At 38.9% G+C, this 16918-nt stretch overlaps 1 protein-coding gene and 1 long non-coding RNA gene across 9 annotated transcripts in view; both read right to left on the bottom strand.

The window, feature by feature from the left end:
• svild (supervillin d) overlaps nt 1-16918 on the bottom strand; it is a 122985-nt gene that overhangs the window by 36634 nt on the left and 69433 nt on the right. For 4 of the 8 annotated variants that reach the window (XM_082152662.1, XM_082152664.1, XM_082152663.1 and 1 more), the window contains 5 exons: nt 16004-16104; nt 15795-15818; nt 10913-11054; nt 9048-9526; nt 8286-8421 (listed from right to left, as the gene is read on the bottom strand). In XM_082152662.1, the coding sequence (XP_082008788.1) occupies nt 8286-8421; nt 9048-9526; nt 10913-11054; nt 15795-15818; nt 16004-16104 (882 nt within the window). Of the gene's footprint in view, nt 1-8285; nt 8422-9047; nt 9527-10912; nt 11055-11789; nt 12367-15794; nt 15819-16003; nt 16105-16918 lie in introns of those variants that run through there. The other 4 variants (XM_082152666.1, XM_082152669.1, XM_082152665.1 and 1 more) reach the window with 3 other exon arrangements.
• On the bottom strand, nt 1831-4815 carry LOC309485898. Its single transcript, XR_014201319.1, has 2 exons — nt 4680-4815; nt 1831-4526 (listed from the first exon to the last, which is right to left on the bottom strand). It is a non-coding gene; the product is annotated as an uncharacterized lncRNA (long non-coding RNA).

Here is a 16918-nt window from a genome sequence, read left to right as displayed (position 1 = left end):
CACCCCTACCAAAAAGAGACACACCCCTCTCATTGCTCCACCCCTAAAATAATGAATATGCTTTGCGACACAGGCAACGACTAACAGCTAGCGCATCAGACAGCTTGTGTAAGTATGGATCATAAATCAGCTGTGATTCAACAACAACAGCATATCTCGGTTCTGTGAAATAGCTAAATCAATGATATTCACGTACGGAGCAGGCCTTCCTGCTATCTAACGTCTCTCCAGCGCTGCAAAGCTTTTATTAATGCAGATCGTAGCTCTTGCCTGATATAGCTTTATTCCTCTGACCTTTTCCTCTTTTCTAATATCTCAGCCATCTCTTTTTCTACAGTCTTTCAACAAATGGCTCTCTCCTCCCCATCATGAGCATATACGCCCCCATATTGCTGACTGGCTACTGGAATGTTATGGTGGCTCGATGGTGTTTTAAGCCCCCAATGGCTCCTTAGAGGCAGCTAACCCTACCCTCAACCTTAAACCTACCCATCCCCTCGCTGCCTGGAAGGCGTCGTTGGGGGCTTAAAACACCAACAACCGTTATGGTGCTCGTCTGATCGGTCTGATCCTCTTTGTTTTTTTCTCTTATTTACACAGCCAGGATTATGTACAAATACAAGATTTTTTTAGACATCTAGCAAATATTCGCTAAATTGTTTGTTAGAGTGTTAATTTCAATTTTCAACAGCGTTTTTCTTAAAGCGCTTACTGCACCTTTAAAAAAAAAATATTCTTTTGAATCTGGGGTGAAATATGACATTTCTTGACAGTTTTTGTGAGATTCACCTGTTAGGAAGGTAAATCAGGGCACAGGAAAAGAAGGAAAAATCAAAATCAAAAAAAGGCTCCATCTTCTCAAATCCAAACACATCTCAAACAACTCAACATTCAAATAACTACCTAAAGCCAAAAGCTCACCAAAAAAAAAAATAATGTTCCAGAGGTCCAGAGGAAAGATTAGATGTTTTGACTGGATATCAGATTCATGACTGAAGAGGTGCAAAGCTAGGAGCCCCTCCAGGGGGATTGAACAGAGAAAGAGAAATTTAAAGAGTGTGAAAAAGAAAGAGACTAGGCTGAGGTCATTGTTACAGTTCCCAAGCAGGTTTTCCATAAAATTGAATTGCCATAAAAAAGGTTTTCCTTCAACTCTGTTTTAGCTGAGCCCACACTTTTCAAACAGCCTCCAGTGAGCACTCACAAAGTGTGAGTCAGAACAAATAAAAGAAAAATTAGAAGACAGAGAGAAACTGACTTATACTTGGGATGATGAAATCTCTGGACTTCAGGAAGATTTTCTCTGTAATTAGATTTATCTGAAAAGGAGCAACACGATAATCCTAAGGAGGTGATCCTCATCATCTGCTGAGACATCTGACAAAGCGAGTAAATTATTTAGTCATATTGACTGTGTCCAGCAATGCTCAGTGGGAGACCGAAGCTTTCGACACTGAGCTCATTTCATGTAAAAGGAATTATTGGTCAAATCTGTAAGGCAGCACAAGTGAAGCTGAACCAAATGAGGATGTCTGCTTGGTACAGGTTTGCTATAAGCCAGAGTTTATCATGGTCAGTGTCTTAGAGTGACCTGGCTAACCAGAAGCATCTGTAACTGGGTGCATTTAAAGGTAATGTGCACCCCTGACAACAGAATTGCATTATTTTCATTTCTTTCTTTTCAGAGCCAAAAAGAGTGGCAACATTGCTATTTTTTCTTTTGCACAGATCTGTAGCAGATCTCATCTTCTCACAATCACAGAGATGTTTGTTCTGCATTTAGGCATTTTTCTGGTCACATTACACAATTCTGAGTTTATTTTATAACTGTATCATAGCGACTTCTCAATCTGTATGTTATTGGATCTCAAATCTACATTCTGTGGTCAAACCGTATTAGGGAAATCATTTTTACAAGCTTTTAATTTAGCTATGACTGTCACGTAACAGTGATATAGCCAGAATATGCCCAATATAAACCGCATAAGGTATAACGTACAGTCATCATCTCTAAATAAACCCTGATAGAGTGATCAGGACTTGGAGGGGACTAGACGACTCATGAAAGGGGTTTACTTTTACAGTATTCACAGACTGACTGTGTTATTACCAAACTAACCTGCCAAATAAGTAAATAAATGGATATCAAATACTGATTGAAATTTAAGTTGAAATTATTTGATCAAGTGAGAAGAAAGAGTGAACTGAATGCTATATATATTAAAAAAATGGACCAGCACAAAGCAGGATCAACAATCAAATACACAGATTAGCAGTGAGATTACCATTTTTATCCATTTTATAAAACCGAGGAAAAAGTCAAGGTTAGTCTCAACCTTCCTGAAAAAGAGTCAGTCAGACAGCAAGTTCCACAGAGACAGTGTGAGACCCAGACCAAAGGATAACCCACTGTGGATGAAAAAAGATTGTCCACTGAAATTTGGCATAGAGTATGTCTTTCCTCCATTTTGATTAATGGAAGCAGGGTGAGATTGGAAAGATTGAATTACAGATGTTCAAGAGGAGACTGGATTTGGTGTTAAATCATTCTTTTCTAGGACATATTAAGACTGGGTTCAGACTACACTAGTTTTTAAATACTACATGATTTTGAAATCTGGTTGTATCATACACATAAGGAGAATATTTACAGATTTTCCTCTCTCAAATCTCAAACATGCACACTCTACAATATATTAAGATTATCATGCCAGAGGTAGCACCTCATGTGATTTCATGCAGAAGCGGATGTAAACAAAATGAATATAGTCTGTTTATCAGTGAGAACTGGAGGTGAGATTTTGCCAATTTTAATATCTGTTAACAGCAGTATGCTAGCTAATGTCAGCCTTAAGGGCTAAAATGTTTACCGTTGCTTGGCAACACCCTCAGCATGTTAGCCTATAGCTCTAGCAGCTTTCTACACTCAGCCCGGTCAGCCGGTACGTTCAAAACCGAGGTGATTTCTCCCCCAGCTCTTCTCTTTGCCCATACGATTGTGGTACGTTTTTCTAAGACATTGTGTTGTTGACAGGTAGGGAACGTCATGTTTTTGCTGTTTCAAATGTTTCTCTCATTCACCTCTTATTGGCTATTGTGAAAGTACTGACATAATCATAGTCATAACCGCCCTGATTTAAAATCCTAAATATCAAACATGTTTTATATCACTGGGGGAGCCCGATGTGTCCTAAAGGAGATTCGGAGGTTTAAAATTAAATCTGACAACGCCTCATTACCAGAAAATCTGTGCTGAACATCGGAACCGAACAAGGTCCGGAACAAGATTTTTTCTCAGATTGTCGGGAGGGGTAAATCGGGGATAAATTGGCCTAAAACTCCTGGGGCCGGTTGCACCAGCTGTGCATTAGTTACATCTTAGCCTAGTTGTGATGTAAAGTGGCACTAAGTTACAACTCACGCATTACTAAATATTTTTGCGTTGCACCATTCAATTTAGTGTAAAAACATATATATAAACTAAATATTTACAGAAGCCTTCGACCAGGAGTAATGATTGGAATAAAACAGCAGATTGTTTGATTTGCAATAATCTCATGTTTTAGCCACCAGACAGACTTCAATACTTCAGACATATATGATGATGTTGACATTTACACTCGTTTACATTTTAAGAGAGAGAACATTATGTGAATAAATGACTTGTCTTGCGGCTCTTCAACACGAACCGGATGTAAACAGAGTGTGCATTGCTCTGTGTTGTAGGCTACATGACAAATAAAATCAATCATAATAAATAAATGTCCAGTAGCATAAAGTATTTGAGTAAATATAGTGAATTACTCTACTTCTGTATCTTTTTGGCTACTCTGTACTTACAGTGTAAAAGTTGCTAATATCTTATAATAATCTAATAATCTATACTCAATTTGACTACATTTTTGAACAAGTACTCTTCTTTACTCAAATAAATTTGAAATGAATAATGCAATTACAATTACATTTTGCATGGCACCTAACTTTTTCTGCAGCAGTTTATTTGTGTTTCAAAACAAGCGTTATCGCCATCAACAGGGCATTGAAGGTACTATATCTTGTGTGATTATGTGACTACCCTGTAGTCTGAGCCCGGCTTAAGTCTTGTTTAGTTTTCTTCTTCTACTTACAGCTACTGTCTTCTTGGGATCAGTAACGTAGACTGATCGGTATTAAATGTGTTAAGATAATCTTACTAAGTTACTAGGTATTGAAAGGAATAGTTCACTCAAAAATGTGTATTCTTTCACCATTTACCACTCATGTTGTTCCAAACCTACGTGAGGAAAATAAGTATTTGAACACCCTGCTATTTTGCAAGTTCTCCCACTTGGAAATCATGGAGGGGTCTGAAATTGTCATCGTAGGTGCATGTCCACTGTGAGAGACATAATCTAAAAAAAATAAAAATTCCAGAAATCACAATATATGATTTTTTAACTATTTATTTGTTTGATACAGCTGCAAATAAGTATTTGAACACCTGTCTATCAGCTAGAATTCTGACCCTCAAAGACCTGTTAGTCTGCCTTTAAAATTCTTCTTCTTCTTCTTCTTGCTTTTTTACGGCGGATCGCAGACAGATATGTGCATTACCGCCACCTATCTAGGAAATGGACCATTGACACAACTATAACCTCTATTTACCCGCACAGAGGCTTCATAGAGTTTCATCCGGCTGCCTTTAAAATGTCCACCTCCACTCCATTTATTACCCTAAATTAGATGCACCTGTTTGAGGTCGTTAGCTGCATAAAGACACCTGTCCACCCCATACAATCAGTAAGAATCCATCTACTAACATGGCCAAGACCAAAGAGCTGTCCAAAGACACTAGAGACAAAATTGTACACCTCCACAAGGCTGGAAAGGGCTACGGGGAAATTGCCAAGCAGCTTGGTGAAAAAAGGTCCACTGTTGGAGCAATCATTAGAAAATGGAAGAAGCTAAACATGACTGTCAATCTCCCTCGGACTGGGGCTCCATGCAAGATCTCACCTCGTGGGGTATCAATGATCCTAAGAAAGGTGAGAAATCAGCCCAGAACTACACGGGAGGAGCTGGTCAATGACCTGAAAAGAGCTGGGACCACCGTTTCCAAGGTTACTGTTGGTAATACACTAAGACGTCATGGTTTGAAATCATGCATGGCACGGAAGGTTCCCCTGCTTAAACCAGCACATGTCAAGGCCCGTCTTAAGTTTGCCAATGACCATTTGGATGATCCAGAGGAGTCATGGGCAGTGTTGGGGAAGTTACTTTTAAAAAGTAGTGTTTGCTCGTTACTCGTTACTTTTTAAAAAAGTAATCCGTTACTTTACTTAGTTACCCCGTTTGGAAAGTAACTTTTTACGTTACTCGTTACTTTTACGTTATTTTTATGTTGCTTGACTTTGGGCAGAACCCAATATCTGTTCCTAAATATGTAGACATAAAGTTATACAATGGAGGACATAACAGGTAATTATTTTGTGCTCTTTATTATAAAAAATAGTATCAATTTCAAAAGAAAAAAAGTCCTTCTCATTGGCGCTGCTGTGTGCGGCAACTTTTATTCTCAGCCGGCTCTGCATCATGGGGTAGAGTGCTACACTCCGCGATGAGCCGCGTGCTCGCGCCACTTCTCTCCGCTCCGCTTCCCCTATCCACCGAACTTTAAATTTCGGCAACAGCCAATAAAGCTTCCCTGCTCTCTAACACCGGTGCGAATCGCGTCTTGATAGCATAGGACAAAATGATATAGAAGACATAAGCTTAGTTTTCAGACATACGACTCGCTCTATCAAGGGAGTAGGAGAAAAAAAAAATATTTTGAGAGAAAAAAAAATATTTTGTTTAAAAGTACACATATTCAAGCTTTCTATATATTTCTCAGGTCTGTGAGACAAGTAGCTTATGAGTTTCGGTTCATTTACAGTATGGAGAGGAGCTCCAGTTCACGCGCTGGTGCCGTCATGATTATTTTGCATGCCATATTTACTTATTTATTAAATTCAGGCAATTCATTGGTTGGTAAAACATTGATTAAAATTAAGATACAATTAATACAAAATGAAATTCGTTTTAAAGAAAGTCTTTCTACAAAAACAAACTTAATAAAGTGGTCTAAATCATGTCTGCCCATTCCATTTATCTCCCGATATATTGCACAAAATTGTGATCTTACTCATGCTTTTCACTTTTCATATAATCAACATAGATTAAATTATTTATTTATTTATTTATTTATTTTATTTAAACATAAATATGAAACTAAATAGTTTTCTTTAATTTACTTCTTAATAAATTCAGGCAATTGGTTGATAAAACATTGATTAAAATTAAGATACAATTAATACAAAACGAAATTCACTTTAAATACAGGTTTTCTACAAAAACAAACTTAATAAAGTGGTCAAAATCATGTCTCCACACTCCATTTGTCTCCTGATATATTGCGCAATTTTTTTTATTTAATTTAATTTAAACATAAATATGAAACTAAATCGTTTTCTTCAGTTCTCAACAGTTCTCTTCTCTCAAGCGCGCAGCTGAGGCAGTGTCGCTGTCAAATATATCCATGGGAAAAGTAACGTTGCGCCGAATTGAAAAAGGAACTACGTTTCGTTACCAAATTTTTAGTAGTAGCGCGTTACACTACTTTTTACCCAAAAAAGTAGTTACGTTACACACAACACTGGTCATGGGAGAAAGTCATGTGGTCAGATGAGACCAAAATAGAACTTTTTGGTCATAATTCCACTAAACGTGTTTGGAGGAAGAAGAATGATGAGTACCATCCCAAGAACACCATCCCTACTGTGAAGCATGGGGGTGGTAGCATCATGCTTTGGGGGTGTTTTTCTGCACATGGGACAGGGCGACTGCACTGTATTAAGGAGAGGATGACCGGGGCCATGTATTGCGAGATTTCGGGGAACAACTTCCTTCCCTCAGTTAGAGCATTGAAGATGGGTCGAGGCTGGGTCTTCCAACATGACAATGACCCGAAGCACACAGCCAGGATAACCAAGGAGTGGCTCTGTAAGAAGCATATCAAGCTTCTGGCGTGGCCTAGCCAGTCTCCAGACCTAAACCCAATAGAGAATCTTTGGAGGGAGCTCAAACTCTGTGTTTCTCAGCGACAGCCCAGAAACCTGACTGATCTAGAGAAGATCTGTGTGGAGGAGTGGGCCAAAATCCCTCCTGCAGTGTGTGCAAACCTGGTGAAAAACTACAGGAAACGTTTGACCTCCGTAATTGCAAACAAAGGCTACTGTACCAAATATTAACATTGATTTTCTCAGGTGTTCAAATACTTATTTGCAGCTGTATCATACAAATAAATTATTAAAAAATCATACATTGTGATTTCTGGATTTTTTTTTTTTAAGATTATGTCTCTCACAGTGGACATGCACCTACGATGACAATTTCAGACCCCTCCATGATTCCCAAGTGGGAGAACTTGCAAAATAGCAGGGTGTTCAAATACTTATTTTCCTCACTGTATATGTGGTTTTGTTTTCAGTGGAACACAAAAGCAGAAACTTGTACAAAATAAGAATCTTTATGCAGCTCTCCCAATACAACAACACTTCCAAAAAAATAAATAAATAAATACACATACAAAAATCTAAATAAAAGTAGTCTATGATGTGTGCCATTTGGGATAGGGCCTGTGTGTGCAAAGGTGATCAATGGAAGCTGGCACAATTTTATCATAAAAATAGCTTAAATATCAGATTGTTTTTCTCCAAAACTAAATGGAAATGGCAACTGTTATTGCCATTATATTCAATTTATCCAAGTAAATTATTTTTGCATGAACAATACCTTTTAAAGAAATAGGGAAAACACATTTCTCCATATTAATTTGTGGGTTTAAATGTTTGTACTGAGAATGCATGTAACTAGAGAGACTGATGCATATCAAATTTCAGGAATTGGTAAAACTGAGTGGAAATCCTCCTTCTGTGCTCACACCCCTTCTCAGCAGGACATCCAAGCTGAGGAACTTGCTGACTCAGCACTGGAAACAACCTCTTCCTGCCCCACCCCTCCCAGTGGATTCACCATCCCACAAACAGCTCCTCACATCAGGAGACCTTCATCTGCAGTCTATTGTTTTATGCTGTCTCCACCCTATAGCCAACCAACACGGACACTTCATGAACCCCAAACTGCACACAACAACAAAAGTGTTGTGTACTGTGAAAAGTTTTATGAGAGTTTTAGGTTAATTCAGCCCATTTCTCTCTGCTACTGACAGGAAAAAGTGGCTGCTGTTTTAAAGAGTGTGTGGGTACCTTCTTCTTCCAGGCATTTTCACTCTCCTGCAGCTGGGAGTAACGGTCAGCCAGGGAAGCCTGGACGACATCGGTTTGCTTATTCTTCTTAAGCTTGCCCCAGCAATCGTCTTCACCGCTCTTAAACTCTGCCAGCCTGCCAAATGTAGAGGGAACGTATTATAGAAACAGACATAGAAAGTGAACTTTCCACTTAAGCAGCTTCTGTGTTTAGACCGTGTCAGCAGTATAACAAACATCCCATCAATAGACTTTTGTGGGACTTTTGTTTGGACTTTTCATTCAAAGCTGGGTAAAAGGTAAAAACTGAAGTTAGAAGTGCATGATATTTTTAATCAATATTCATACTTTTCTACCTGTAAAATCTTCGTAACAATATTAAAAAAAATTATGCATAGCACTTTAAACTATTCAGACAAACATGAAAATGAAGGAAAATCAAATAAATTGATTTTTTTTTTTTAATAAGTAAAATTGCAACCAAAAAACAGCAGTGAATAAATATAATAAAATAATAATGTCAATACATATTATTATCATTTTTAAACAAACTTTTAAACAAATAATCAGCAATCAATCATAACAGTTTTATTAATGCATCTGGCAGATTATTTTATCCAAAGCAACTTCCATTGCATAAATATTAACAGTTCATGCATTCCCCGAGAATCGAACCTATGACCTTTGCGTTGCTGGAGCCATGCTCTACTGTTTGAGTTACATGAATGCTTTTAAGCATTAAAACTCCCTTTCCCATCATACCTCTCTTTGAGGGAGGAGCTCATGCTCCCGTCCAGGCTGCTGTCTAGCTCCTCCCCTTCTTCAGATTGGGAGATAGACGGGGTTTTGTCCACAGAATCTGGGGAAGGAGTGCGAGAAGTCTCACTCGAGCTGCTTTCCTCTCTCTGCAGCATCCTCTCGTCTCCATCCTCCTCTTCCTCCTTGTCATTCTCAACCTCTTCATCCTTGGCCTTCTTTCCATCAAGAACAGTCAGTTCCTTGCAGGTTTTGATGGCAGGAGTTGTGATCCACTCTAGCTCGGCATGTTCGGAGTCCAGACTGGTTGAGCGGCTCTTCTTCAGGATACCTTTTATGTTGCGTTGACCTGAGTCCTGTCTCTGTAGTACTGGCATGGCAGCTTTTGGTTCTTCATCCACCTTAAGAGCTCCAGAAGAAGCAATCAGTTCATCTGTGCCCACAGAACACTGCCTCTCTCTCACTTTCTGCTCATTCTGTTTAGCCTAGAAGACACAATGCAACAAAAACAAAAAGAGGAGATCTTATTTGAACCCCTTTGGTGCACATTTTGGTAGGTGGTTTGTTGTAGATGCTTTTTGTTTTTTAAAGACTGATGATATTTTTGTCTCATGACTAGTGAGTATGAGCGTTAAAATAAAAATGTTTGCTATTAAACAGCATTAGGGCCCTATCATACACCCGTCGCAATGCCGCACCAGGCGAAACTCGAGTGTTTTTTGCAAGTAAGTTTCAGCCCAATGCAGTTATCATTTTCACGTCCTGCGCCACATTGTTTAAATAGCAAATGCATTTCCGCCCATTTGTGCGCCCATGAGCGTGCTGATCTGGGATCAACCCTTTCGGACACGCCCTAAGTGCACTTACGCTGTGCGCTTTGCGCTTTAGACCATGCGCTTAAGATCGTTAAAATAGGGTCCTTAGAGTTAAGTTCAAGTAATTTTCATGAAATAATTGTTTCAAAACAGGTAAGTTGTAACTTTGATGCAATGATTTGTTTGCGCCAACTCAAAAATGTTCACTGAAGTTTGTGAAGAATTTTTTTTTTTTATGTATTAAAATGTGTATTTGGCTATGGAGAGAGATCACAGCTTATGTAAGATCTTGCCAGCAAATAAAAGAAAATTGAAACAACACTGTGTCTGTGGCTCTCATTTTGGGCTAAAACAAGTGCTGACCCTTCCATTCTTCCTCAAAACAGGCACCCAAACTCTCTTTCTCTCCCAAAAGGAGAAAGAAGGATATAAAGAGGGGCAAAAGAAAAACAGTGAGAGTGAAGGAGTGAAAAACATGGTTGGTGGTCTGTTTAACAGCAGCACAACCACACACCCCTCAGGGAGGAACACAGAAACACAGTGACCCAGAAAGAAAGAGATAGAGACAGAGATAGAAAGAGAGAGAAAGAGAACAACAGGAGGGTTGAGTCTCATGATGTCTGGAGCCACTGCTGATCACATGTGTACAATACAGGAAGATGAGGAGAAGTCATAGAAGCACATAGCTGTTGTAATTTTAATTATTACTCAAACAAATCAAGAGAAAAATCAACTCATATGCATGGTTTATGTGGGTTTATGTGAGCAGAGTGCACACATGAACATGGTTGCAAGGTTGGGAAGATTAAGTAAAACATTGGTAAGAAAATGTATCCACTTAATAGAAAAGCTCTGATTGGGTGATTTAAAATGTGATTAATAGAGTAGCCCTAATTTTAAGGAATCACGGAATTAAGGAATTAACAAAGCTCTTCTAGAGAAACCAAATTGAAACCAAACTTCTTTTTTTTTACTGATTATCTAGAAAATATTAATTGTGGATAAGATAAATTATGAAATTCTCTTCAATTTGGGGAGTGCAGCATGACTGCTTACCATTTCTTCCCTCACATTCTCATTTTCCTTGTTTCTTGCATCCTGCTCTCCTGCAGTGAAAGGTTGAAAGTGGGAGATCTCATCCTGTCTGAAATGTATTCTTTCTCCAGAACTTTTCGCACCCTCACCTGAGGAGGAATGACTGCAGAGAGAAGATATATTTGGTAGGGATCTCATTTCATAATCATATTTATTATTGTATGTATCATTTTATTACTTGTTCATTCAAAAAGCTGAGTATGTGTGATTAGTGGAGATTAGCAGATGCTATGTGTCAAATAAATCAATGAAAACAGATGCTCTGACATATAATGTTGTATGAGGAATCAGACTGCTTTCCATAAAGTTAATCATTGTGACTGTTTACACATATTAAGGGGTGAGTCATAGAGATGTCTGCCGCCAAACACTGAAAGCAAAAGAGCATTCGGTCCAAATTCCACAGATTCAACACTCAACTCAAACATATACACAAACAGAACATATAATCTACACTATTAGCTCACAATAGCTGACAAGAAAACACACAACTAATATTGATAACACGCACATCTAAAACCACACACATGCAATCAACCTCATGTTTTACAACAGTGATATTTGATATTAGTTTATCCTTAAATCTGACCAGCAAATCAAATGTCAATTTCTGCACACACACACACACACACACACACACACACACACACACACACACACACACGTATGTATCGACGTCAGGGCCGTCAGTTAGAAAGATCACTCTAATTGGCTATTTAATTTTGCAAACGATAATGAGAATAAAATGTGCATAAGAAAAAAAGCGAAAGTAATGAAAGCAAGTAAAGAAGTCAAGAGGGTACAGACAGAAGGCTGTTCTAATTTTGCATCATCTTACCTGAGCATTGCAATACACTAATATTTTCATTATCATCGTGAGCCGCCTGAAATGAAGAAAATGATCAGCATGATTGATAGTTAAAATGTTAAGCCAGCGCTGCTTTGTCTACGGTTTCGCTTTTTGATGCAAAGCACACTCTGGAAACTTTAATTTTACATTAACAGTATTAACGATAGTTTTGCAAAGTTGCTATGGTCTACTGATTGATCACAAATTGTGCACATTGTTTTACTTTAATTTAATAGGCTTAATCAATTTAATTTAATTGTTAGTTGCATTGTCATGAATTTGTACCCCTTATATATTTAAATAACTGGCCGACTGTGCATCAATAACTGCGGAAAATGTTTATGGCTTAAATTCATGGTCTCCGATTGAGATAAATAATTTGAGTTTGAGACCACTGTTTAGTCAAAGCAATCTGTGTGAATCCAAAACCTTTGACCCAGGACTGTCAAACTACACCCAGAAGATAAAAACAGACTGTTAAGATCTAAAAAGTGAAGCTCACAGCAAACTGTGGGCCAATGAACCAAAAACATCTACCACACACACACACACACACACACACACACACACACACACACACACACACACACACACACACACACACACACACACACACACACACACACACAGAGAAAAGCTATGCAACCCAAAAAGTGCATAGGACCTGGATATTGTAGATGTACACCACATCAGACTCCACACACACAATCTTTCAGACCCCTGCTGCGAGAACGGAGCCAGATGAGATGGGATCCAGAAGTGTTGAGTCTAAAGTTCCGACAAAAAGTCACTTTTATTGCAGACCTCGGTCTTTTGTACAGTAACACTCTATCAAATCCCTAAAACCAGCCTTTAGAACAGCAGCTTTGTTGAAATATCCATCCCAGAAGCCCTTGACTTGTAATTGCATGAGACATTCATACAGTCCAGACTGGGACCAAGAAAGTCGGTAATATGGAGTGCTTGCTCATGAAGCAGCCATCGAGTGAAGGGTAGCAGCGATCTGTTCTTTAGTTTAAAAAGACGACATTCAATCTTTAATATATCAGCCTCACTATGTCTAGAAACATGCAAGTGTGCCAACCACACAAACACGAATAATAACCTCAGACACATGTCACGATTGAGCTACTGGTTTACCTTCTGGAAAGCTTATCATTAAAGTATGAAGACAGACATACACTGAAAATAAACACACGCACACGCACACGCACACACAGTATTTATTTGATACAGTGGCTAAATTAAAAATAATTAAAGATTCTACTTCTGAAGTTTCCAAAGAGCATAGCAGTAATGACTGCTTTATGAATGGCTGTATGAACTTCTTTACTTACAAGAATGATAATATTAGAGAGAAAATTATAACTATGCAACCGTCTACTACAGTTTCACATCAGGCAGTGCATTGTAGTGTCCCTGAGGAAAAATTCCATTCATTCGTTGCAATAGGAGAGGAATAATTGTCTAAACTCGCAGCTGTATTTTAGACCCTATACCGACTAAGCTACTAAAAGAAATGCTTTCAGAGGTCATAGATCCTCTTCTTAATATCATTAATTCATCTTTGTCACTAGGATATGTACCGAAAACTTAAGCTGGCTATTATTAAACCTCTTATTTAAAAAGAAAACGCAACTTGATCCAAAAGAATTAGTCTATTACAGGCCAATCTCTAATCTACCCTTTTTGTCAAAGATACTACAAAAGGCAGTATCCCCACAACCATGTTCCTTTTTAGAAAGAAATGGAATCTGCAAGGATTTCCAGTCAGGATTTAGACCGTACCATAGTACTGAGACTGCTCTTATTAGAGTTACAAATGATTTGCTCTTATCATCCGATCGTGGTTGTATTTCTATATTTGTGCTACTCGATCTTAGTGCTGCATTTGATACCATTGACCACAACATTCTTTTAAATAGACTAGAAAATTATGTTGGCATTAATGGAATTGCATTAGCATGGTTTAAATCATACTTATCTGACCATTATCAGTATGTAGCAGTAAATGAAGAGATGTCTTATCAATCAGAACTTCAGTATGGAGTACCACAAGGCTCAGTACTAGGACCGTTGCTGTTCACCCTGTACATGCTACGCTTGGGAGATATCATTAGGAAGCATGGGATTAGTTTTCACTGTTATGCCGATGATACTCAGCTCTATATCTCTTCGTGCCCCGAAGAAACTTGCCAATTTAAGAAATGAACGGAATGCATAGCTGACATAAAAATTACCATGACTAGTAATTTCATATGACTTAATTCTGAAAAAACTGTTTTTAATAACTGGACAAAAAACCTCCGCACATACTAACCTAGAATACTGTCTAACAATTGATGGCTGCTCTGTCAAGTCTTTGTCGACGGTTAGGAATCTGGCTGTGCTCTTTGATACCAATCTTTAATTTGAAAGCCACGTATCTAGCATCTGTAAAACCGCATTCTTCCATCTTAAAAATATATCTAAATGACGACATATGCTTTCAATGAAAAATGCGGAACAATTAGTTCATGCGTTCATGACCTCAAGGCTGGATTATTGTAATGCTCTTATGGGTGGTTGCCCTGCACGCATAATAAACAAACTACAGCTGGTCCAAAACGCAAAAGCTAGAGTTCTTACTAGAACCAGGAAGTTTGACCATATTAGCCCAGTTCTGTCAACACTGCATTGGCTCCCTAACAAACATCGTATAAATTAAAAACATATTGCTGATTACTTACAAAGCACTAAATGGTTTAGCTACCCAGTACTTGAGTGAGCTCTTAACGCATTATAGGCCTTCACGTCTATTGCGATCTCAAAAATGTGGCCAGTTAATACCTAGAATATCAAAATCGACTGCTGGCGGTAGATCCTTTTCCCATTTATCACCTAAACTCTGGAACAGTCTCCCTAACATTGTCCGGGAAGCAGACACACTCAGTTTAAATCTAGACTAAAAACACATCTCTTTAACCTGGCATACACACAGAAAATTATACATTCATATTATTCAAATCAGTTAAATGATTATTAGGCTGCATAAATTAGGTCAGCCGGAACTGGGAACACTTCCTATAACACCCGATGTCCTCGTTACATCATAAGAAGAATGGCATCTTGCTTATTCCGAGGTTTACTGTAATCAGCTGGATCCGGGCCATATCCAGATCAGATGAAGGACCTGGGCCTAGACACGACCACAACGCATCCCTGAAGTGTCAGCAGAGGTTGGTGTCAACTAGACTCTCCCCTGTGAAGGCCTCATCGACATGACAGCCATCAGCACTGATCCTCAACAAACCCGTCCCCATACCGGTGTGATGACTCTGATCTTCAACCAGATGGAACTGGATAATATTCTGATTGTTCCAATCCAATCTGACTTCTGACCTATAATGCTGCCTGAATCATAATCATACACTGTTGGCTCATTGGCCAGAGGAGAACTGGCCCCCGACTGAGCCTGGGTTCTCCCAAGGTGTTTTTCTCCATTCTGCCACCTGATGGAGTTTTGGTTCTTTGCCACTGTCCCTTTTTTCACCTTTGTCGCCTTTTTTCACCTTTGTTGCCATTGGCTTTTGGCTTGCTTAGTTGGGGACATTAAATTTAACATTTTATTTAATATTCAACAATAATATTGATCTGCCTGCATTGACACCATTATATGAGAACTGAACTGAGCGCTATATAAATATATAAATAAATATGACTTGACACACAGAGAGAGAGAGAGAGAGAGAGAGAGAGAGAGAGAGGGAGGGAGAGAGAGAGAGAGAGAGAGAGAGAGAGAGAGAGAGAGAGAGAGAGAGAGAGAGAGAGAGAGAGAGAGAGAGAGAGAGACAGAGACAGAGACAGAGACAGAGTCAGAGTCAGAGTCAGAGACAGAGATGCTTATCTGACAGACAGGCATTTTGCATTCATCTGCTATGACTCACTGCCTTCCTGGCAGGACACAGATCAAAACTAAACCAGCACAGAGGATTACAAACTTCCAAAACTAACCTTGTGTGAATCACCACAGAGGGACTGCATGCAAATGAAAGGGATAGTTAGCCAAAAATTATCATTTACATACCCACAGGTCATTCCAAACCTGTATGCATTTATTTCTTACATGGAACACAATAGAAGATATTTTGAAGACCCCAGTGTGTTCAGTGTGTATGCTGAACTAACCCTTTAACTTGAACTAGCTAACAAAATATTATTACCTGGTGGAAACTTCCCTCCTCTCACTGATATGCTCTACATTGTAGGTAGTGTCATCTGCTTGGTTCTTTGGGGTGGCAGAGATGTCTGTCTTCTCCAGCCCCTGTTAGCCAAAGGGGAACAAAATTGCAGTATACATTCAAGAACAACAGGAATACAGGAACTTCAAATCTGAAAGAAAGGAACCATGGGTACTTTCCACATCAAACTAATCCTCCAGGGATGGTCCAATCAGAATGTCACAATTAGCCATTCAGAGCCAGGCGGTTTTGTGTGTGTGTGTTTTTTTTTTTTTTTTTTTCACAAAGCCTAGGCAGAGCCAGAGGGGCTGCAGGGACCTACAGGCTCTCACACACACACACACACACACACACACACACACACACACACACACACACACACACACACACACACACACACACACACACACACACACACACACACACACACACACACACACACACACACACACACACACACACACACACACACACACACACACACACACACACACACACACACACACGCTGGGAAAAGCTGTTGTCTTAAGATTGAATGAGGCCTGTGGGAGAAAGGGGCTTGTGGGAGGAAGTAGAGGTCAGAGTGGTATTGACTGCTCTCAATTCACTAGCTCTGAGGGGGGAGAGAAACGCGGAAACTTAGGCGATACTCATTTAATAAATATTAAAATAAATGTTTTGAGTTAAATACAAGTTAAGCTCATTCAAAAGTACCTGTGGCTGTGCTTTTCAGCACAGAAAAAAAAATTGTGCCTTGTACCTTGTAAACCAACAAAAAATTGTGTTTACACTTACAATGAAAGTCTTTAGGGCAGGATTTGCATTTGTCAATGTAACCCTAACCAATTAAAATGTTTAGCCACATGATTTAAACATATGCGTTTACAAGTGACTAGT

This window comes from Leuciscus leuciscus (genome assembly GCF_965113295.1).
Source record: "Leuciscus leuciscus genome assembly, chromosome: 21".
Taxonomy (NCBI): Eukaryota; Metazoa; Chordata; class Actinopteri; order Cypriniformes; family Leuciscidae; genus Leuciscus; species Leuciscus leuciscus.
Note: the sequence above shows the minus strand (reverse complement) of the source record. Positions and strands in the feature narration are given on the sequence as shown.